This window comes from Lissotriton helveticus, chromosome 10, assembly GCF_964261635.1.
Source record: "Lissotriton helveticus chromosome 10, aLisHel1.1, whole genome shotgun sequence".
NCBI lineage: Eukaryota > Metazoa > Chordata > Amphibia > Caudata > Salamandridae > Lissotriton > Lissotriton helveticus.
In genome coordinates this window covers 47,904,890-47,927,205 of record NC_136071.1, presented here as the reverse complement: position 1 = coordinate 47,927,205, position 22,316 = coordinate 47,904,890, and the positions used below count along the sequence as shown (strand labels likewise).

Here is a 22,316-nt window from a genome sequence, read left to right as displayed (position 1 = left end):
AGGTCATAGGACACGACCTCTATCTCATTCAATGGCAGGAGTCTATCCCTGCATTTACCAGCATACAATTCCCAAAGGAGAGAGCCCTAATACTTCTAGCTGACCTTTCTTACTCTGCAGGCTTTCTCAAATGTGTGAACCATTTTGTGATGTCCTCTTCGGGGGACAATATATTTGGGCACAACCCCTTTGTGGATTTTAGGGTCAAAAACCTTCCTCTTTAGTTATCATTTTGCTGCCACCAGAGATGGGTCCTAGGCCCATCTCCGTTCTTTCCTAATCTGTAGCCAGGAATTTAGCCTCTAATACCATCCTCTTGACCAGTTTCTGAAGATCTGCATCTTGAAATGAAATGAAATCTGATTTGTATCGCGCTACTAAGCCCAATGGGCGTCAAGGCGCCTAACCAAAAAAGCTAGCTGGAGAGAAATATACTCTCTTACTGGTAGGCCTTGATAAAGCACCAAGTTTTGAGCGCTTTTTTAAAGAGGGGCAGAGACGGTTGGGCCTTAATCTCCAAAGCGAGGGCATTCCACAACCGGGGGGCAATGATGGAAAAAGCTCTGCTGCCCCATCTGACCTTTCTTGCGCGGGGAACTACAAGCAGATTCATCTCCGCAGATCTAAGGGTCCTTCTGGGAACATAGCGAATTAAAAGAGAGCCCAAAGGGTCCAGAGGGCCAGCTAAAAGAGCTCTGTAGGCCAGACACAGGATCTTAAATGAGATCCTCCGTTGAATGGGAAGCCAATGCAGGCTCTTCCTGGCCATTGTAGCAGAGGATGCATTAGGTAAAGCCAAGACCAATCTCGCAGCCGCGTTCTGCACGACCTGAAGGCGCTGAATAAGGCCCTTGTTGGAATCTGCATAAAGTGCATTACAGTAGTCCAGCCTGGAGCCTACTAATGCAACAGCAGTCTGCTTACGTGCTTGGGGAGAGAGATAGTTCAAAATTCTTTTTAAGATCTTAATAATCCCCCAGCATGTAGCTACCGTTGTGTTGACCTGTAGAGTCATGGACAGCGAGGTGTCGAATATAACGCCGAGATTTCTGGCCGATTGGGAAGGAGAGGGGCAGGTTCCCAAAGATGTAGGCCACCACTCCTTCAACCAAATGTCCTGGTCTTTGCCAAAGACCAGGATCTCTGTTTTATCGCCGTTCAACTTTAGGGAGTTTTGGATCATCCACTCCGCGACTGTCTGCATACAAGTCCTAAAGTTGGCAGCGGATGTAGTAACAGAGTGGGCCAGATACACCATGATTTGTGTGTCATCGGCGTATGACACCACCTCCATCCCCTAGATTTTACTAGCCTAGCAAGGGGGGCCACGTAGATGTTGAAAAGGGTCGGACTCAAGGCCGACCCCTGTGGCACCCCGTATTGGACGGATTTGGCAGGGGAGAGGAACTCTCCGAGCATGACTCTCTGCTCTCTTAGATGTAAAAAAGAGTGCAGAAGGCTCAAGGCCGACCCCGCGATCCCTGCCTCCCTTAAGCGAGATATTAAAGTAGAGGGAGACCGGGTATCAAACGCTGCTGTGAGGTCAAGAAGGACCAACACAGTGGTTTGGCCCAGATCTACCTTCCGGCGGATGTTATTGACAACCATAGTTAGTGCGGATTCAGTACTATGGAACTTTCTGAATCGTGCTGGGGGTTGTCCAGGTACCCCGAGGAATCCAAAAAAGAAGATAGATGAAAGTTCAAATGGGATTCGAGGATTTTTGCTGTGGCAGGTAACAGAGAGATAGGTCTGAAGTTTCTAAGCTGTTCGGGGTCCAAGGTGGGCTTTTTTAAAAGGGGCTTCACTATTGCTTTTTTCCAGACCGAAGGGAAGGTACCCTGGGCCATGGCACCATTCATCACCTCAAGAAGAGGCGGCAGAATGGTGTCCCTACATTCCTTGAGAATCTTCAGTGGACAGGGTTCAGTATCTATTTCTTCTGAGACACTACTAGAAGTGCTCTCAGTGGTATTACTTTCTGTATTGTTGCTGGAGGAATCAACATCTACTTCATTCACCTCAGCATCTGCTCCCCCTTCTCCATGGGGGTTTTCTCCCTTAGCCATAACCCTAGCCTATTTTGCAAGCAATGTTTGCAAATGATCTTTTGTGGGTCAATGTCCCATCCATCTTAAGGGTCTTATAGGGCTCCAAGTTTAGCGAGGAGGAAGTACCCGGTGCATCATACATGGTGGGAAGTGAGTTTGGGAACTTTTTAGAAAACTTTAAAAAAAGGCTAAGAACTTTCTAAAGGCCTAACTTACTAAAAATACTTTTTAAAATCTAAGCAGTTTACCAAAAGCCTTAACAGCTATTTTAAAACAATTTAGAAAAATTGCAAATCTGAAAAATATTTTCACCTAAAGACAATTTGTGAAATCACTTATTAACCAAGTGGTACAGCAAATGTCTAGTCTTTTATCCCACTGCTGCACCACCTATGTAGGAAGCTGGCTCTTTACACAGTATATCAGATCACTGAAATATCACATAAAGAGTCAAGGGGATCCCCTACTAGAGACAGGGTCTTGCTGTTCAATCCCAAAGTGCTCTATTAGGGGGTATTGTGGTCGAGCAGCCTCAGGCTTAACACAGTGGAGTGCAAGGCATTTTCAAATCCTCATAACCTTTTCCATGCTGATGACGAAACCGCTCCGTCATCAGCCGTGGTGGCGCTGTGCTGATGACGGAGCGGTTCCGTCATGGCCCGCCCGACGCGCCTGCGCGGCGCTGATTTCGCGTCTGCGCGGCGCGTTCTATTGAGTGGGCGGGGCCATGACGGAACCGCCCCGTCATGAGCACAGCTCAACCGAGGCTGGTGACGGGAGCGGTTCCGTCACTAGCATGGGCGCGCCAGTCAGTGTGACTGGGTAGGAGTGTTCTGCTTAATTCAGATACTCTGTCCATCACCACCCCCTTTTTGAATCGTTTTGGCCACCACAAGTGTGGAAGGGTATGCTCAGATGTGAGTCCCTTGCTCACTGCACCATCAGGATTCAAGCAAGCCGGGCCGAAGACGGCTGTAATGCCAGAAACCGGTCCCCGGAAGCTTGTTTCCTTTCCAGTAAAGAATTGGCTTGGTAGTTTGGTCTGCCCTGTTCCCATGATGCACTGGGCCAGGGTCAGACTAATTTGCATGTAGCCAGGTTCTGAACTAGGATGGTGCAGTGAGCTAAAAAACGGTGATGGATCAAGCCCTGATCTGTTGACTGGGTAGGAGTGTTCTGATTAACTCAGATACTCTGTCCATCACCACCCCCTTTTTGAAATTATTTTGGCCACCACAAGTGTGGAAGGGTATGCTCAGATGCGAGTCCCTTGCTCACTGCACCATCAGGATTCAAGCAAGCCGGGCCGAAGACGGCTGTAATGCCAGAAACCGGTCCCCGGAAGCTTGTTTCCTTTCCAGTAAAGAATTGGCTTGGTAGTTTGGTCTGCCCTGTTCCCATGATGCACTGGGCCAGGGTCAGACTAATTTGCATGTAGCCAGGTTCTGAACTGGGATGGTGCAGTGAGCTAAAAAACGGTGATGGATCAAGCCCTGATCTTTTGACTGGGTAGGAGTGTTCTGCTTAATTCAGATACTCTGTCCATCACCACCCCCTTTTTGAATAGTTTTGGCCACCACAAGTGTGGAAGGGTATGCTCAGATGTGAGTCCCTTGCTCACTGCACCATCAGGATTCAAGCAAGCCGGGCCGAAGACGGCTGTAATGCCAGAAACCGGTCCCCGGAAGCTTGTTTCCTTTCCAGTAAAGAATTGGCTTGGTAGTTTGGTCTGCCCTGTTCCCATGATGCACTGGGCCAGGGTCAGACTAATTTGCATGTAGCCAGGTTCTGAACTGGGATGGTGCAGTGAGCTAAAAAACGGTGATGGATCAAGCCCTGATCTTTTGACTGGGTAGGAGTGTTCTGCTTAATTCAGATACTCTGTCCGTCACCACCCCCTTTTTGAATCGTTTTGGCCACCACAAGTGTGGAAGGGTATGCTCAGATGTGAGTCCCTTGCTCACTGCACCATCAGGATTCAAGCAAGCCGGGCCGAAGACGGCTGTAATGCCAGAAACCGGTCCCCGGAAGCTTGTTTCCTTTCCAGTAAAGAATTGGCTTGGTAGTTTGGTCTGCCCTGTTCCCATGATGCACTGGGCCAGGGTCAGACTAATTTGCATGTAGCCAGGTTCTGAACTGGGATGGTGCAGTGAGCTAAAAAAACGGTGATGGATCAAGCCCTGATCTTTTGACTGGGTAGGAGTGTTCTGCTTAATTCAGATACTCTGTCCATCACCACCCCCTTTTTGAATCGTTTTGGCCACCACAAGTGTGGAAGGGTATGCTCAGATGTGAGTCCCTTGCTCACTGCACCATCAGGATTCAAGCAAGCCGGGCCGAAGACGGCTGTAATGCCAGAAACCGGTCCCCGGAAGCTTGTTTCCTTTCCAGTAAGGAATTGGCTTGGTAGTTTGGTCTGCCCTGTTCCCATGATGCACTGGGCCAGGGTCAGACTAATTTGCATGTAGCCAGGTTCTGAACTGGGATGGTGCAGTGAGCTAAAAAACGGTGATGGATCAAGCCCTGATCTTTTGACTGGGTAGGAGTGTTCTGCTTAATTCAGATACTCTGTCCATCACCACCCCCTTTTTGAATCGTTTTGACCACCACAAGTGTGGAAGGGTATGCTCAGATGTGAGTCCCTTGCTCACTGCACCATCAGGATTCAAGCAAGCCGGGCCGAAGACGGCTGTAATGCCAGAAACCGGTCCCCGGAAGCTTGTTTCCTTTCCAGTAAAGTATTGGCTTGGTAGTTTGGTCTGCCCTGTTCCCATGATGCACTGGGCCAGGGTCAGACTAATTTGCATGTAGCCAGGTTCTGAACTGGGATGGTGCAGTGAGCTAAAAAAAAGTGATGGATCAAGCCCTGATCTTTTGACTGGGCAGGAGTGTTCTGCTTAATTCAGATACTCTGTCCATCACCACCCCCTTTTTGAATCGTTTTGGCCACCACAAGTGTGGATGGGTATGCTCAGATGTGAGTCTCTTGCTCACTGCACCATCAGGATTCAAGCAAGCCGGGCCGAAGACGGCTGTAATGCCAGAAACCGGTCCCCGGAAGCTTGTTTCCTTTCCAGTAAAGAATTGGCTTGGTAGTTTGGTCTGCCCTGTTCCCATGATGCACTGGGCCAGGGTCAGACTAATTTGCATGTAGCCAGGTTCTGAACTGGGATGGTGCAGTGAGCTAAAAAACGGTGATGGATCAAGCCCTGATCTTTTGACTGGGTAGGAGTGTTCTGCTTAATTCAGATACTCTGTCCATCACCACCCCCTTTTTGAATCCGTCAGTGTGAACCAGCAAGTGGGCTCAGACGTTGCGATCCTTGGGGACACTTTCGGTCCTCTTTTCCACGGCCCATGCAACAAAATCCAGTTTTCTAAAATAATGCACCCTGCCTTACGGCTCAAGGCCTGCTGTAGGGATGACTTGCATATATTAGATGCATTGACTTTGGCATGACGCACAGGAGTGTGTCTTGTCGTGTTTTCACTCATGGTTTGCACCAGGTCACATTGCCTGCAATGACTGTCTTGGTGGAATTTGTATGTGGGTCCCTTGGGGTGGCATAAGATATGCTGCAGCCCTATGGACCCTCTTTAGTACCCCTGCCCTAGGTACCTGGATCACCACTTACTAGGGACCTAATGGGGTGCTAAAGTCCTTTTGCCAGTTGTAGCACAATTAGTCTTTATCTTGTTTAAGGAAGGAAGGAGCACTGGCACTGAGGTCTGGTTAGCAGGCCCCGGTGCACTGTCGGAGTCGAAAATTAGCATCTAGTAGCTTAAAAGGGAGTAGGTTTAACTGCAACAAAAGACTCCACAACAATATTCTCCATGACATTTGCACGATAGGGCATCTGAGAAATTGGACTATAATTACTAGGGGATAGAGCATCTTGTTAAGATTTATTCAACAAGGGACCAATAACAAGAATGTTTCCAAGTCGGAGGTAGAATAACCTCATTGGAAGCAGTTGATCAGCCGGCATCAACATGCACTGATGTAGTAAGCCAGCAAATGAAAAGGTTGTGCCAAGCAAGTATTTCCTGGGTAGGAAGACTAAATGGATTGTATAGTTTGAAATTTTGACTCCGAGGTAACTGCCTTGAATTCAGAGAAATACTGATAATGGTCATTGTTAGAATCTACAGAGGTCAAACCATTGTTAGCCACTGTAGAGAATGGTTGTTAAATCAATTGGATTTTATCCACAAAAAAGTAGGGAGAGAAATGCAGAGCTCTTTTGAAGATGCCACTAAAAATTTATTTGGTAAGCCTTGGATAATTCCTTATCAATTTTAAAGTATTCACTAGAAGAAATATTGCTTTCCAGGATGCAATTCGCATAGTAAACCGCGTGAGCTAGTCTAGGTGGTTCCCTATATTTTCTTACGCCTTGTTTATAGTTTTTTTTAACCTCTCACCCTTACATTTTCTCATGATTTGTAGGTGCTCTTGGCCTCTGCTAAATCCTTAGTATGTAGCATGATAAATCCTTAGTATACCAGAGGGCAGAAGGATGTTTGTGATGAGTTATAACAGTAATTAAAGAGGTTATGACATCCAATTCCGATATAATCCCGGAAATAAAATTGACACACTTAGAATCATTATCAGTAAAGGTGATGGATTGTTCTTCCAATTTTGACTTTGGATACTTCAGCTGTTTTACACCTTCGTATTAGTGAATGATCTGCAGCTTCGAAGCATGTAACATACGTTTTTACATTAAGCAAAAGAACCATGTGGTCTGATGTACTACAGGGAGGGACAGTAGGCTCAGAAATTGAATTGTACACAGCACATTTTAAATCCAGCTTGTGTCTTGTTATATGAGAAGGGTCAGTAACTAGTTCAGAACTAATAACACACAATCTGAATTCCAATTCATTGATGTCTGGAGACTGGGAATCACCCCAGATAAAATTCTCTAAGCAAAAGAACTTTACCTGAGCTTAAAACAGCTGGTGAAATATAATTCTCAAAATGATCCACAAAATATTACATGTGCTCCATGGTTGGTCGGATACAAGAATGCCCGAAGAAAAAACACTATGCGAGGAAAGGAAAGGTCTATTATGTTCTATCCAGAGGACCAAGTTAGAAATAAATATGGACCGGACGTTTCCATAGTTCAAATTTCAGTCATAAAAAAAAGAGATCGAGGTCCTGTTCCTTAGTAAAATCAAACCCAAACAGCATGTTTGGCCAATAGACTAATATTTAAGAGAGTAGTATGGAGCTGTTTTTTTTTATTCATTTACACAACGTCCCAGCAACTTGGGAATTGTGATCAACACTATTTGCTTTGGTAGAATCCCTCTTATCAACGGGATATAGTGTTAGCATTCAAATTGTTTGTATCGGTGGGTAATTTATGGAATTATCTCACATAATTTTATATTAAGGTCAGACTATGAATAGGACCATTCAGCTGTGTGAGCCAGTATTGCAGCTCCTACCACTAAAAGTAATCGCCAGTTGTCAATTCAAGAAGGGCGTCTCTTGAATATTTTAAGGATGGAGGATGTGCACTAAAAATATCTTTTTCCTCTAATATTCTCTTTTGTGTGGTGTCCCCTAGATGCCCAGTAACTTTGGTCCCTAAAGTGTCCATTTTTCCATGTGGTTATTTTAGCAGATCAAGAGGTCGGCACGAATGTGTGGTGAGTGCGAGTCCTGCAGCCGAACAGAGGACTGTGGCCAGTGTGACTTTTGCCGTGACATGAAGAAATTTGGTGGTCCCAACAAGATCAGGCAGAAGTGCCGCCTGAGACAGTGTCAGGTCCGGGCGCGGGTAAGTGCCAAAGTGATGTAGCTGCAGATTGTAGTGAAAGTAAAGTAAAATAATTTCTGTGCAAGTAGCTGGTTGGTAATTGATGTAATTAGGTATATGATATTGGCCATTGGTGTGTCTTTCTGACTACATGAGGCCCACTTTTCTTTCCTGTGTGTAGTTGGAAATTTAGCTATATCGCGGCACAATTCGTAGCCTTTCCCATACATATTGTTACTTTGAATATTTTTGGAAAAGGCTAAAATCCTGTTATTCTAGGACCTGATACTTGACTTGGCTGACAGGCTATATGAATTGTGTGACAAGGCCTTTTTTCAGGGGTATCAAAGCAATCATTGTTTGCTGCGACTGGGCATTGTAACCTCCAGTACACCATGCACTTTGAGATTGTCAGTTCAGGCTGGCCAGTACCGCTTCTCAGTCACTCAACTCCTATTGCAAATATATTTCTTTATTTTTACTTTTAGAGCATGCATTTACTTCAAAATGGTGTCCTGGCTCTTGTCTGAATGACTGAGCTAACTGAAAGGCATTGGAGGCCGGAAGAGAATAACCATGTTTCCAGGACCTTCGCTTAAGATGACACTATTAGCCTGGTCGCAGATAGTGAGGGATTGTGAGTTTGAAAACATGAATCCTAAGGGAGAGTCTGTGTATGACGATAACCTGTGGCAGAGTTCTGCAGTCCAGGAAAAAGAAATCACACCCTGACTTCCAGAGATAAGTAGGGGTCAAAGAGGAACTGAGATTGCTGACAGACTCGGATGCTGTAGAAAACGGGCGTTGTTGTTTTTAAAGAGCTATTTACCTGATAGTTGTTAAACCACCAGTTGCCAGTTTCATCCATTGGCAGTAGGTCAGGAGCTTCTACCCTTGGTGTTAAGCACATCAGTAGATTCTACCTCACATAGATGATTTTATAGGGTGTTTGTTCTTTTTTCCTCTTGTTCCAATCTCTGGTTTCTTTGATTTATCTGATTCACATGTGTATCTTCCGTCCTCGTTGAATCTTATTCTATTTCTTTCTGTTTTTCAGTTTTTTCCTATTTTGCTTGCACCCTACAGTCTGAGTCGCTTCCTTGTCTTTTACTCACTTTCTGCCCTAGTTCCTGCCTTGTGTTTATCATCTCTGATATATATTGCTTCCTTGTAAGTAAGCGTGTCTTCTGATAAACTTCTTTTACCTCACTTTCACCCCTGGCTTTGTCAGAAAATGCTTCGTGTGCGAGATGACGAGCTTCAGATTTACAAGGAGCATTCTGAACCAGTGACCATGTCGGAGTCTCTCTCAGACGATGACCTTCCCATGGACCCAGAATTCTTCCAGGAGTTCTGTGCCGGAGCTTTTGATGACCAGCACTTGGTAATGCATGGATACAGCCTCAAACATATTTGCTTTGCCTCCGGGCCCTAGCTAATAAAATGTATCTATTTGTGGGGCAGGCATCCTGGGTCTTCATGTGTGTTGAGCTTTATCTAAAAATGTCCTAGTCCCCTAACATACTTGTGATGGTAGTTTGTACATCAACGTCTCTGATACAAACCTGACAATGTACAGAACAAATAGCAAGTCATCTCTGGGGGAGCCTGGAGCAATAGACATTGGACTAGTTTAGCACCTCTATCCTGAGTCTTAGGCCTTGGACTTGTATGCCATATTTTGGGTCTTGGAGGCCCTTGACAGTCCAGGGAGATAGACCTACAACTATTGTGGCAGGACCTGGGATGCTATAAGAAATGTACCTGAATTAATACAGCAGTTTCCCCTGCTCCCTCGTATCCCTGGGCCATTCACCTAGGACTGTTATGTCAGATCTTTGGAGGGTCGAGCCATAGACATGGGTCTGAATTTGGAGTTCATTATGACCCATAAAAGTAGAAGGTACCTTCCCTTTAACACAGGGCATAGAACTTGGTGAGTGGAGCGCACTACCGGACGTCACAGACATAGGAAGAGCATCATATGAAACCATTTTACCCCTAGAGAAGGGCATCACATTTAATCTTTCCCAAACAACATTACAGCGGAATGAAGGGGAATAGCGTTACAGACATCTGGAGCTCAAATCCATTAAAAGAGGTAGTAGATTGAGCTCCAAGTAGAACCCTCCAACATTAAGCGAGGCCTACGAGTCCCTATTTGAGTCCATTGCCATATGAAAAGGCCAGTATCTAATCTTTCCATTAAATGCATAGCAAATTCATCTAGAAGTTCATGGCCAGAAATGGCGCACTATCGTATCTAATCTCTATAAAAGCCTACTGTTCGAATAGACAGGATAGCACACTATGCGTTCATATTCACATCTGTTAAACGGGGAGCATTGGGAATTGTGTTGTACCTGTAGGTATACTTGTATTTTCTTTCTTAGTTCCAAATCATTTTTTTCTTTGTACCCACAGCCATGGCTGAGCGTGAGCGACCCAGAGGACGCGCCCTTTCTGGATACTGTTTTAAGGAAGCGAGCAGTGAAGGTTAAACACGTGAAGAGAAGAGATAAAAAATCTGACAAAAAGGTAATTGGAGTGTGATCCGAACGATGCTGCCTTAAATGTCTTTCAAACTTTTTTTTTTAATGTTCTAAACCATGCCTACAGCGTTTTTTCCACCAGCGTGGCCCACTGTAATTGCTGTGTATGTATGTATCTTATAAGGCAATTCAGAGAAACCTTTGGCTTTCTGAATTCCAAAAAGGTGCCAACGGATCATACACCACCACCTGTCACTGACATGTTTTCTTTCCTCCGCTCTGTCCCTTCATGCTCAATAACAACCTCATTGAATATCCGTCAGTCCCATACAAGGACCCTACACCTGCTGATCAGAGACTACCCTTAGAAGAGATGGGGACTTTTCCCACTCCTGTTAATAAGGTTAAGAACCTGGGGGTCATCATAGATGACAGACTCTCTTATAAACCTCAGGTAAACGCCTTGGCCTCATCCATTCACTGGACATTGAAAATCCTTATAAGGTTCTTCCGTTTCTTCCAGGGGAATGTAAAAAAAACAGTGGTGACGGCTTTGGTGCTCTCACGACTGGATTACTGTAACAGTCTGCTCCTTGAAGCCCAGCAAGGAGTACTCAGCAAGTTACAGATACTGCAGAATGCAGCAGCGCGCCTGCTTACAGGCTTGCCCAAATTTGCGTCCATCTCCCACGAACTAGTGAAATTACATTGGTTGCCAGTAAGGAAGCGGATCCTATTTAAAAGCCTGTGCATTGTCTTTAAGGCGATCCATGGTATAGGTCCAGCATTCCTGGGGCAATATTTTCACTGGCACAAAACCCGGTAGACTATTGAGGTCAGCTACTCTGGGATTGATCAAGACCCCACGCATCAGAAAAGTGTGTTGGGGAGGCAGGAGTTTTAGCCGAGGGGCGGCGGTGGCCTGGAATGCCCTTCCAGCAGCGCTCCGCCTGTCCCCCGAGCTTATGACCTTTCGTCGAAAGCTAAAAACATGGCTTTTTGGAAATTAACCTGGGGATTTAGTTTCAGGATTAATCAAGACAGCGCCAGGACACCGTAAGGTAACAGTGTGCTTTACAAGTGTCAAAAATAAATAAATAAAATAAATAAAATTACTATAACGTGGAGTCTTTGCAGCCATATCCCGTTTAAGCCATCCCACCTGACAACACTTGACAGCTTATCATGTGGTCATCCAGCACACAGCAGATCCCCAATAAGTAAAGCTTCATATAAAGGAAGAAGAAGAAAACGTCCTTATTAGGACCCTTTCAAAAACAGAGTGGTTTACTCAATATTCCCCCATTCTTAAAAGCATGTTGAAATATTCTGCGGAAAAGTTTAATGACCTACTGAAAACACACTCCGTCATGGCCAGAGTGCAGAAGAAGTACACGGCTGCACTGCAGGATCCTGTCTACATTTGCAGGCATGGACTGCTGTACTCCTTTGTGGTTCATAAGAGGGCATTTGTGCAGGGCCCAGGAGATACTTCTCCACCCGATATGGAGAGCAAGAAGATAGATGCAGCAGCAAGCGAGCAGCAGTGGGCCTGCCACTCAGAGGTGAATTGCCAGTTCCTTCGGCCTGCTCTCCAAGTGTGATAGGTACCAGTGGATGGAGATGGAGGAGCTCATCAAGTACCTTCCTGGGGCTTATAAGAAGCGAAGGAAAGAAATTGTCCAGGAGGGCTAGACCATTTCTAACGCAATTTTAGGTGGACTCTGCTGAAAATACAGATTCTATGAAACCAGCTCTAGTTTCTTCCTATTCCTCTGTGCTTGAAATAGTGTCTTGCCTCTGTCCAGTGATCCAGCAGCATCTCATTGGCTTTCCTTTTGCTGGTGAGCACTTCTTTGAGCCCCAAGTCAACTCTGTTGGAGAAAATCGAAAAAGGGCACAGACTGCGAAGGCCTTGGGAGTGCTACAAATCCAGCCCCAGAAAACTGGGTTTTGCCTCCATTCGCAGTGGGCAGCAGCAAAACGGCAGGCTCCTCCCAACAAGTATATTTCAGACACATCCAATTAAAAGCTGCTGTTATTGTTGTAACCAAGCTATCTAGTTTTCATGTTTAACAAACAAACCTGTTGCAATCTTTTTTTCACTATGGCACGTATGTAATCTCCAAATAGCTGCACTGCCTTTCCACATTGATGTTAAAGTTATATTCTACCCTTTTTTGTTCCCTCATCAGAAAGATGAGAAGTACAGGCGCCACAAGCAAAAACAGAAGCATAAGGACAGGAGCAGGCACTCTGAGCGGGTGGAGTATAAAGACCCTTCCTCATTGCGCCAGTGCCTGGGGCCCAGCTGTGTCCGTCCAGCCCGCACCACCTCCAAATACTGCTCTGACGACTGTGGCATGAAGTTGGCTGCAAAGTAAGTTAAAGCTACCTAGTTGGGGGCGGGGCGAGAGGGGGGGCGTGCGGTGGTAGACAGAGGGACTGGTCTGGCTTTGGATTTGTTTGGAGTATACCCTGATATGGATATGATGAAGGGCATTTTCTGGGGCGTGTCTTGTTCATTGTGTTCACACAGCTGTTTATACATAACCCATCTTTTAAGTATGGATGAAAAGAGGTGACAGATGCAATAGAAATGTCTGTTGTATGCCTATGGTTAAGAATGTGTCCATTAGACCTGCCTTTCACTTTGTTGTTAAATGTACACGCTTTAATTGTGAAGTATTTCCAGCAGTGCTTGATGTGCATGGAGGAGCTCTGATGATGTGGATCCGACAAATGTTTGTGTGGCAGGATGGTATTCTTTAGCTACCTGCTTCACAATTCTTTCCATCTCTTCCTTCCACTTCTCTGGGTCTGTCCCCCAACCACCATTTCCTTCTCCCTCTAACCTGTTTCTACATGCCTGCCGTACAGTCGCATCTATGAAATCCTGCCGCAGCGCATCCAGCAATGGCAGCAGAGCCCCTGCATTGCAGAAGAGCATGGCAAGAAGCTGCTGGAGAAGATTCGGCGGGATCAGCAGCAAGCCCGCATGAAGCTGCAGGACATGGAACGTCGCTTCCACGAACTTGAAGCAATCATCTCACGGGCCAAACAGAATGCTATAAAGGAGGATGAGGAGGTGAGTAAGACCACCTTGTTTCTGAATAAAGGGTCCTGGCTCTTGGCAGTTTGGAGGCGCTCAAGAGAGCTTGCATGTTGGCATTTCCATTGTAGGAAGTGGTTTATACATAGGAGACATACATACCCACCACATAGACTGTCCCTGCAGCAAAAGAGGAGAGAATGCAATTCTTCACAGACCAAAGTAATAGCAGTTGGGAGGCCTGGCACCCATGCCCAAGAGAGTTATTAGACTGCAATCCTCTGCACTCATGCATTTGCCAATATCGCTTGTCATGTAATCATGCACACACTTCTTCCTGCATTCCCCCAGGCGTGTCCTCTGTACATGCCCTCCAGGTACTGGACATCGAGCTTGACTTTAACCACACCCTGATCAATAATGATGCAGTGCAATGATGCTTTTTGTCCCCTTCCCAAACCTTCACTGCCAGAATAATGGTTTACACCTGCTTGTGGTTACTGTACATAAGATGTGTCCTTTGGTATGGGGCCATGTCCTGCATTGCATGTTTATTGAAATTCCCATGAGGAGTTTTGCTGAATGATAACCACTGGACTGGCAACAACCAACTTGGCATGAAGTTAAACTCCTCTTTCTTATTTTAATTTGGTGTCAGTTGTCCAGCAGTTTTGGAAAAATTCTAGAACAAGGACCTGAAAAACAATCTTGCTTCTTGATTAAATTATGAGCACTAACCTGACTATTACTTTCGAAGCTTCAAATAGTGGAGCACGTTTTTACAAAAGGTGCCAGCTAGCTGCACCTCACAAAAAAAGTTCAAAAGGGTCTGGGTGAGAAAATCTCCCCAGGGGAAACTAGACTGTGCCTCAGGAAGTATTTATTCAGAAACGTTATATAATACTGCAAATTGCTTTTGATTACTTCAGAACCCTGAGGGTGTTAACATGTAGGGAAGGAGATGGGAATTATCTCAGAGATTACACATTTAAAGTTCAGTTTAAAGCAAATCAAATTAAATCAATGCTCAGACGTTTCCGGTACTACTTGTGGTTATGATATAATTTCAATTTTGGATTTAGGGTTTTCTTCGATCAACTGGTACCTATACTGATTGGTCTCTGTAGCCATGTTTAAGCCTCATGAAGATTCATTAGTTGTTCCGGTGTGCAGCCACTGAACAATGGTTGCTAGTTTGGACATAGTGAGGTGCCAGTTTGTTGAAGTGCTAAGGGCCTGTGCATAATTGGTTTTGAGAACAGTGCAAAGGACCTTAAGTTTGATTGTGGACCTTGTGCATACAATGACTTAATGCACTTTATTTGGTTCTGTAGACTACAACAAATGATGGACTGACATGCATCCCATAGTAATTGTCAGTGGTTGAGAATAATTCAAGCTTCCCATCCATCCCTTTTTTGTTTTGTGCGACAGGTATGCCCATATGTGGGTCCAGAGTTCATTGTGCAATAGTAATCGAGCTGTAGCTCACTCACATAGCCCCCCTCATCTTTGCTCTTCAGCAAATGGAGGTCTTCGTATACAACTATGCGGACGACCTCCAGCTTATATTTTCCCTATCCCATTCCCCTGACACCATGGCTAACTTTCAATCTACTATGATCTTCATCCGGGACTGGATGAACTACAACCACCTGAAATTAAATCCAGACAAAACCGAACTGGTTTTGACAGGTGGTTGTACCAGTCCCTGGTCCCCCCTCTTTTGGCCCCCTTCCCTCGGTCCCCCCCCCCTGGCCCCCTCTTCCTCAGTCAAAACGTTTGGTATCAAGCTCAACGATCAACTCACTCTGCACTCCCAGGTGAGCTCAGTGGTGTCCTCTTCCTTTCTCTCACTTCGCACCATCCGTAAGGTCTCCCGCTTCTTCTCCTTCCCGGCCCTAAAACTTATTGTATTAGCTATGGTCGTCTCTCGATTAGACTACGGTAATGCTCTTTACTGCGGCATGCCCGCATATAATGTACGACGACTACAGTTGGTTCAGAACCAGGCCGCCCGCCTAGTCTACAATTTGGCCAAATCCCATCACGTCACCCGCTTCTTAAATCCCTGCACTGGCTCCCTATCCGTGAACGTTCCAGTTCAAGATGGGTTGCATCACTTTTCAGGCTCAGTTAGGTTCCGCCCCAGCCTTTATCTCCTCGGAGATCAAAGCCTACGTCCCCGCAAGGGAACTGCGCTCATCTTCCCAACATCTGGTGACAGTTCCCCGCTTTCGGCGTAAAAGGTGGGGAGGTTCAAAATTCTCCACACTTTCCCCCTCCTGGAACTCCCTCCCGGCCCACCTCAAATCCTCCACTCAATACCCGCACTTCCGAAAGGCACTAAAAACCTTTCTGTTTTTACAAGCCTTCCCACATTAATTTCTCCCTCTGCCCCCCGGTCCTCCCCGCTCTCTGAGGCTCAGTAAATCACAGCGCCATGAAACCGCCAGGTGTACGTGCGCTCTAGAAATGATTTAAACTCAAACTTAAACTCACTAAGCCCACAACTGTTCCTTTTAGAGCAGGACGAAGGCCAATTTGCATAATGCTGGATTCTATCTAGAGTACAGGTAGGTAATAAATCTCATGAACTAGAATGCAGCCCAGAGTAATTGCCAGTGGCTGTGATTAATTTAGGCATTCACCCATCGCCTTTATGCTTAATCTTGTTCTGTTGAAATTTCATGTACTGCTGTATGCAAGGCTGTAATAATTCTCACCAACTCGTAATCGCTCTGGCCTGAATTTTATTCCTTTGTCTTTTAGCTTGTCTGAGCCATTACAAACTGGGCTCAACTAGTGCCTTTACTTTTTTGCCTGGTTCTGTATCTTTTGCAGCCTTGCAGTGAGTTTCTTAGGGATACCAGTGTAGATGATGATGTAGTTGTTAGTGTTCCATGACCGGTGCAGTCCTCAGTTCTCTGGGTGGATGGTTTGGAGTAGTGGGAGGATTTCCCAGAGTAGTATGACCTGCATATTGGCACACTTGACCAAGTGCTTTGACGTCTAAGTTGAAGAGTATCCCCAAGTTTCTTAATGCAGGTCTGTAGTAAATGAAGAGTTATACTATAAGATACATATATCTGATAGAGACTTCTAGCTGCAGATTCCTTACCTGTGAATTCCCTAGATGTCAGGCTGGATCTGGAAACTTTTGCTTGAGCTGTACCCCTTGCGAGTGCTGTTGGGTGGTTCCATTTGGCTCCGCATGATGTCTTCAGCGTCAGTTATGACATCGCGGTCAACTATATAGGTGCCACCCAGGTGCGCAGATGTCACTTCTTTTGTTTCCCCGCTAGTTAAGCGCTGATCCGGGAAGAGTCACCCTCTGTTGCTTTTTAGCAGGTTTTTTCGACTTTCTGTCCACCCAAACTTTTTTCTGTGTGCCGAGGAAGACCGGGTTTAAACAGTATTGCGGCTATCACAGCACCATGTTGGTAACCGACCCCCACCTCGTATATCTTTGGTGTCGCAAGCGCGACCACATCAAGTCATGCTCGGACTGTCGGGCACGGCTCTGCAGGCCTTGCGGCCTTGCAGTCGATACCGGCCAGCGAGACTCTGCGGAGATCTCGGTCGCCATCGAAGAGTAGGAGGTTGCGGGACCGCTCCCGGAGGCCCACGTCCTCTTCCTTCCACTCGAGGTCTTCGAGACACTTGGGGAAGGGGCACAAGAAAAAGAAGTCTAAGCGGACTCCAACTTTGCCTCGACCGTCGTCCTTCGATGAACAAGGTAGGGAGCACCAACGTTCTAGGCACAGTTCTGTCGAGCCGGAGCCAGGACCGACTCCGCGCCTCCCTTCATTTCTGGGAGCCGGAGCAACCCCATCTCAAATAAAATAATTTTACTAGGCCATGAGCCGAGTTTTTAAGCGGTATTTAAAAAAAACAAGACCAACCCGTATGTCCATGTGAAATGGGTATTAGCTATTACCTAGCAACATTTGTTCACAGGGAACTCATTTCCAAGTGAAATTCTTTTTTCACAAGTTTTGACCTTGCATTGAATTAATAATAAATAAAAAAGGATCAGTCGAGTTTGGCATATGGTAGAATCCATCTACCTGTAAATAATTACAGAAATATAATATTAATTGATTATGAGAAGGAAGTAGTCTGAGGAATATGATAATTTTACTCACTTTAGCCAAAATGAGTAATAAATTTATTCATGATTTCAAACCTATTATAATACCCCAGTTTATATTTACAATGCAAGAGCAGTGATTCGTACGTTTGTTAAAAAGGAAAAAACAGTGACAATGGGGACCCCGGTGATGTGACCATAACCAACTCTCTGTTGTGACTTAAAAATCAAATGACAGGTTATTGGAGAATTTTAAAGATGTCTTGTATGGTTCTGATTCAATAATCCAGATCAAGAACCAGATTCTCTCTAGTGCTTTATTTAGAATACCCTTCTCAGTTACCGATGACGTTTCGGCCCTATTTGGGATATAAGGGCCCCTTCTCCCCTTCTTCCTGGGGGCTAGGAGCACATAAGCTTCAAGTGGCAAGCACAGAATCAGGTGTTGGAATGAATATTCTTCAATTCAATTGTGTGATGCCCTGTATTTCAATAAATCATCGGTTTCAAGGTTGAAGAATTTCTTCTTTAATTCAATTTTACTGATACCATGTGACACAGTGGTTCATCAATATCAGGGATCGCCGGTGGCTGTGGGTACTATTGTCCTAGTTAATTACCCTTTTGTCGATCAAGGAGCTGTTTTCACAGAATTATGGCGGCTCGATAAGGGGTGAAATTGGAATCCGAGGCCGTTGGATCAATTCCAATCTGTCTCGTGCAGCAATACTCCTTGGGCTCCACCAATTGGAATTGATCCGACGGCCTCTGAGTTTGCAACTTCTAGCAATGCAGTTTCTATGCTGTACCCTGCATGAAAGCCCGATTGAGAGTATTTATTAGCTTATTGGCTTCAACAAAGTTGGCTAATTGTTGGTGAGCCATCTTCTCTAGTACCTTAGCCGGTACTGACAGCAGGGAGATAGGCCTGAAGTTGCTGAGTACTTTCTTCAAAAAAGGTAACAAGTGGGCATGTTTTCATGAGGCTGGGAAAATTCCAGTCCTAAGTGAAGTATTCCTTGAAGTAGGTGAGATTTACCTTTTATATAAGTAATGTAGTGGGGATAAGTCACCTAACTCCCACAGTTCTATTTGATTTTCTGGGTTCATAGCAGGTCCATACATTCAGTCATTGATAACTTGGAGATGTGCTGCCTGAAGCAGGATGTCAGGTCGGCTATACTCAGTCCACCGTCATATATGGAAAGTTTAAATCAGTAAAGATGGCTTGGATGATTAAGAAGGGTAATTGCTCGTGAAAAAAGCTAGGATGGGTGGAAAGTCCTTCCGTACCCTTGCGGCCAGGAAATGGAACACCCTCCCTACTCCCATTAGGCTAGAAAATAATGAGGCCTCTTTCAGGAAACTGCTGAAGACACATCTGTTCACCCTCTAAACCGCCACCTTCCCGGGTTGGTTAAGATTCTCTCTCCACAGCGCCGGGACACGCCGGGAGGCGTCACCAGGCGCTTTAAAAGCCCCTTTAATAAAAATAATAATTTTGGAGAATTTGAAAGATTTTGGAAAGTATCATTTTTATTAATGCGATATTGCAGTCATTGAAACTGGGAGGGTGGACCACTGTTTAATATCTTAGTCTGACTTATCCTGTTGGCAGCACAACCTGTCTTGGATATTTCTCAGCGTGGCAGTTGCTAGGGTTTTGGTTACTTGAATACCTAGCTACTTGAAGTGTTCTATGTTTATTTGTATGCCGGCTTGATGATCCCTGTTGGTATCGCTACTAGATGATTAGAGTGGGAACAATCTGGTTTCGCCTGAGTTCACTCCCAATCTGGTATGTTTCTAAAGTCGTTTAGGGTAAGCACTGCTTTTGGCCCTGTTGAGGCCGGGTTGCTTATGTACAACACAAGATTATCCACTTCTAAAGGTACCTTATCTTCCAGGGCTTTGGTCCATTTAAGTCGTGCAATTTGTGTATTCTGCCTTCAGTCTCTGAGCTAAGGATTCTACAGTTGGGGCGAACAGCAGGGGTGACAGTGGTCACCCCTTCCTTTTGCCTTTCTTCAGAGGAAACGGGTTCGATAAGGTGTTCACTGTCAGCACCCATGTGGACAGTCCTTTATATAATAACAGTGTTCATTTGATGAAGTCAGTTTGTACTAGGAGAGTGAATAGGTAGTCTGAGGAAAAGCTATCAGAGGCCTTCTCGAAGTCAATTGGAAGTAAAGCCAATGACTTGTCAATTAAATACCCTTTTAGTGTTAGGCCTAATTAACCGGTGTGGCATGAATCCACTTTAGTTTATTGTAGAACCTCTTCCATGACTCCAAAGAGGCATTTCACCAGGACTTATGCCATCATATTAGTATCAATTTTTTGAATTGATATAGGCCTGTAGGCAGAGTCCTCTGTGACACTGTCTTTTTGCACTGTCGCTGTTTTGTAGACATGGCTAAACTCTCTGGGTAACCTCCCGTTGTCCTGGCAGATTTGGAAAGGGCACTGAGAGGTTGAACTACAGAGGCCTTTGAAGAACTTGCCCAGTACATTTCTTGAGGCCAGTTGCGAATTTACCTATGATATCTCCACGTGGTTACTTTATCTCTAATGCATTTGTGTTTACATAGGATAGATCAGAGTCTTCGAAATTCAAGGCCAAATTCTCCTCTGGGGTAGATGGTGTGCGGCTGTATAATTAGCTGTGCAGTTGTGGATACTACTTATGTGTCAATTCACTTCCTCTTTACAGCTTTGTTAGTGAACTAATTTGCCTGTGTTGTTTCCCTGATCATTGGTTCTGCTTTGGAATACAAGCCAGATCTTTCTGGCCTTATGTAGTTTACTTTGCTGATATTTTACTTTGATATCTGCGAGTAAGGGATTCCAGCAAAAACAAATCCTGCTTTCTTGGCCTTGGTATAGACCTGTTTGGTACTTTTATCTTGTTGATCTGACAACAGAGTAAAATATCAATGTGGTCTCATTTAGCAAAGCTACATGTATTTGAATACTTGCATGTGCTGTGGGCATAACTTTTTCAGCTCTACGTTATGCTTTGGTGGACTGCATAGATGAGTTGTTTGAATTTTACACTTATTCTGACCATGGTTTCCAGGAAGACTAGGAATCTGTACAAAGGCCATTTTAGACCAAAGAACAAACCAGTCTAAGTCCCCAAAATTATGTGTCAAATGATTTTCACAAATTGGCCTAACGGCTAGGGCGCTCGACCTCGAACCTGGGGATCTGGGTTCGAGTCTCTGTAACGACGCCAAAACCTCCTGTGATTCTGGGCAAATCACTTAATCTCCCCGTGCCTAAAAAATGAAAGTGTGTCGTAACGTAACTGGAGAATATGTAAAGCGCTCTGATACCTGATACGGTTCGGGTCTAGTTCGCGCTATATAAAACTGCAAAAAAAAAACGTAACTGTGATGATTTAATCACATTCTGCTTGAAGTCTTGTGTCTGAGAACATTTTCAGTGGGAGAAATAAACCTAATCACTTATATCAATGTCTACTACTTTCCGGCTTGCACAATGTGCAATATGTCATACAAGACTAACATATAGTCGATTGTCGACCTTCATGCTCACCCCGCCCTCCCCCCAATTCTAAGTTGGTGTCCCAGTATATCTCCAGGGTTTCTACCATTGAGGACTGGGACCGTTAATTTGAAGCCCAAGACAACAAGTAACAACCTTACTTATTGATGGTTTGAGTAAAGATCTTGGGCTTGTCAATGATCAAAGTCTTGTGTAAGTCAAAACAGCTACAATATACATATGTTGTATTTGCAAAACAAGCATTAAAATCTCCCAGTATACACATAATCTGAGGATAAGAAATCTGGACTTGTTGAATAAATGATATTTTCTTAACAACAGACGAGTAACTAGGCCCAGTGAGACATAAACATAAAACCACAGAAAAACAATTTGCCCTTCAAATGAAATTACATCTTTTAATGGAAACAGTACTTTGAAGTTGGTGTTGAGGCGCAGACAAATCCATTTGTCATTAAGTCTTAATAGAATTGCAAGGCCACCCTTCAGATTACTGCTTAAAAGATCTCATAGTTGGAATACATAATTATGCAATGAGAATTCTTCCACCATCCAAGCTTCTTGCAAACCTCATTGTACATCTTTTGCATCCATCATTTTTGCAGGCCCTGCGAGACTCCAACTCCTAACACAAAACATTTAATTTGGGAACAATTAATTTTTGTAGTTCCTAAAGGGTTTGCATGCATAGCTGTTGCTTCATAAATTCCACGTAGTTCGATCATGATTTATTAGGTTCCTAGAAATTTGGGTAACTTAGACGCTTCCAGCATTCCAGAAACCTTCAAAAGATTTGTTGAACATTTAGTATCATTGATAATTTAATTGCAGTTAGACATAATTTGTAAGGTTGAGGACAAGTAGTCCTTTGAATATCAGCACAGGTTTCCTCGCTTGGAATTAATCAATTAATAATCCTCTAAGCCAGAGCGGAAATGGCATGTGCCCTCTCTCCATTTATCGACACCTTGCCAAGCCTTGATATAAACTTGTGGGAATACGAAACCATCTATGTCTGGTCAAAAGTGCAACATTCTCTCTCATGAATCTAAGCTGCATCAAGACGTTAGACTGGAGTAGTCTGAACTCCTGCGTTTTGACCAGTGGTGCAAATATGGTAGTAGGTGGGTTAAAAGCTGTGATAGGTGTACCGGTTTCTACGGTGGAAGGGGTCGCTGTAGCCTGTATGTGCAATTCTAAGCAGAAGACATGCCGAACTTACAATATGAATATTAACACAGCAAAGTAGTCCAAAAAGACTACTTCTCTACTGTTTTTCAGCACTGTGAATTTCTGATAGATACATCTGCCGTGTGGATT

General features: G+C 44.6%; 1 protein-coding gene across 1 annotated transcript in view; it reads left to right on the top strand.

Moving 5' to 3' along the window:
• Positions 1-22,316, top strand: part of CXXC1 (CXXC finger protein 1) — a 107,406-nt gene that overhangs the window by 54,450 nt on the left and 30,640 nt on the right. The window contains exons 6-10 of the mRNA XM_078664736.1: positions 7,691-7,849; positions 9,060-9,212; positions 10,253-10,366; positions 12,516-12,700; positions 13,201-13,408. Coding sequence (XP_078520862.1) covers positions 7,691-7,849; positions 9,060-9,212; positions 10,253-10,366; positions 12,516-12,700; positions 13,201-13,408 — 819 coding nt within the window. The remainder of the gene's footprint in view (positions 1-7,690; positions 7,850-9,059; positions 9,213-10,252; positions 10,367-12,515; positions 12,701-13,200; positions 13,409-22,316) is intronic.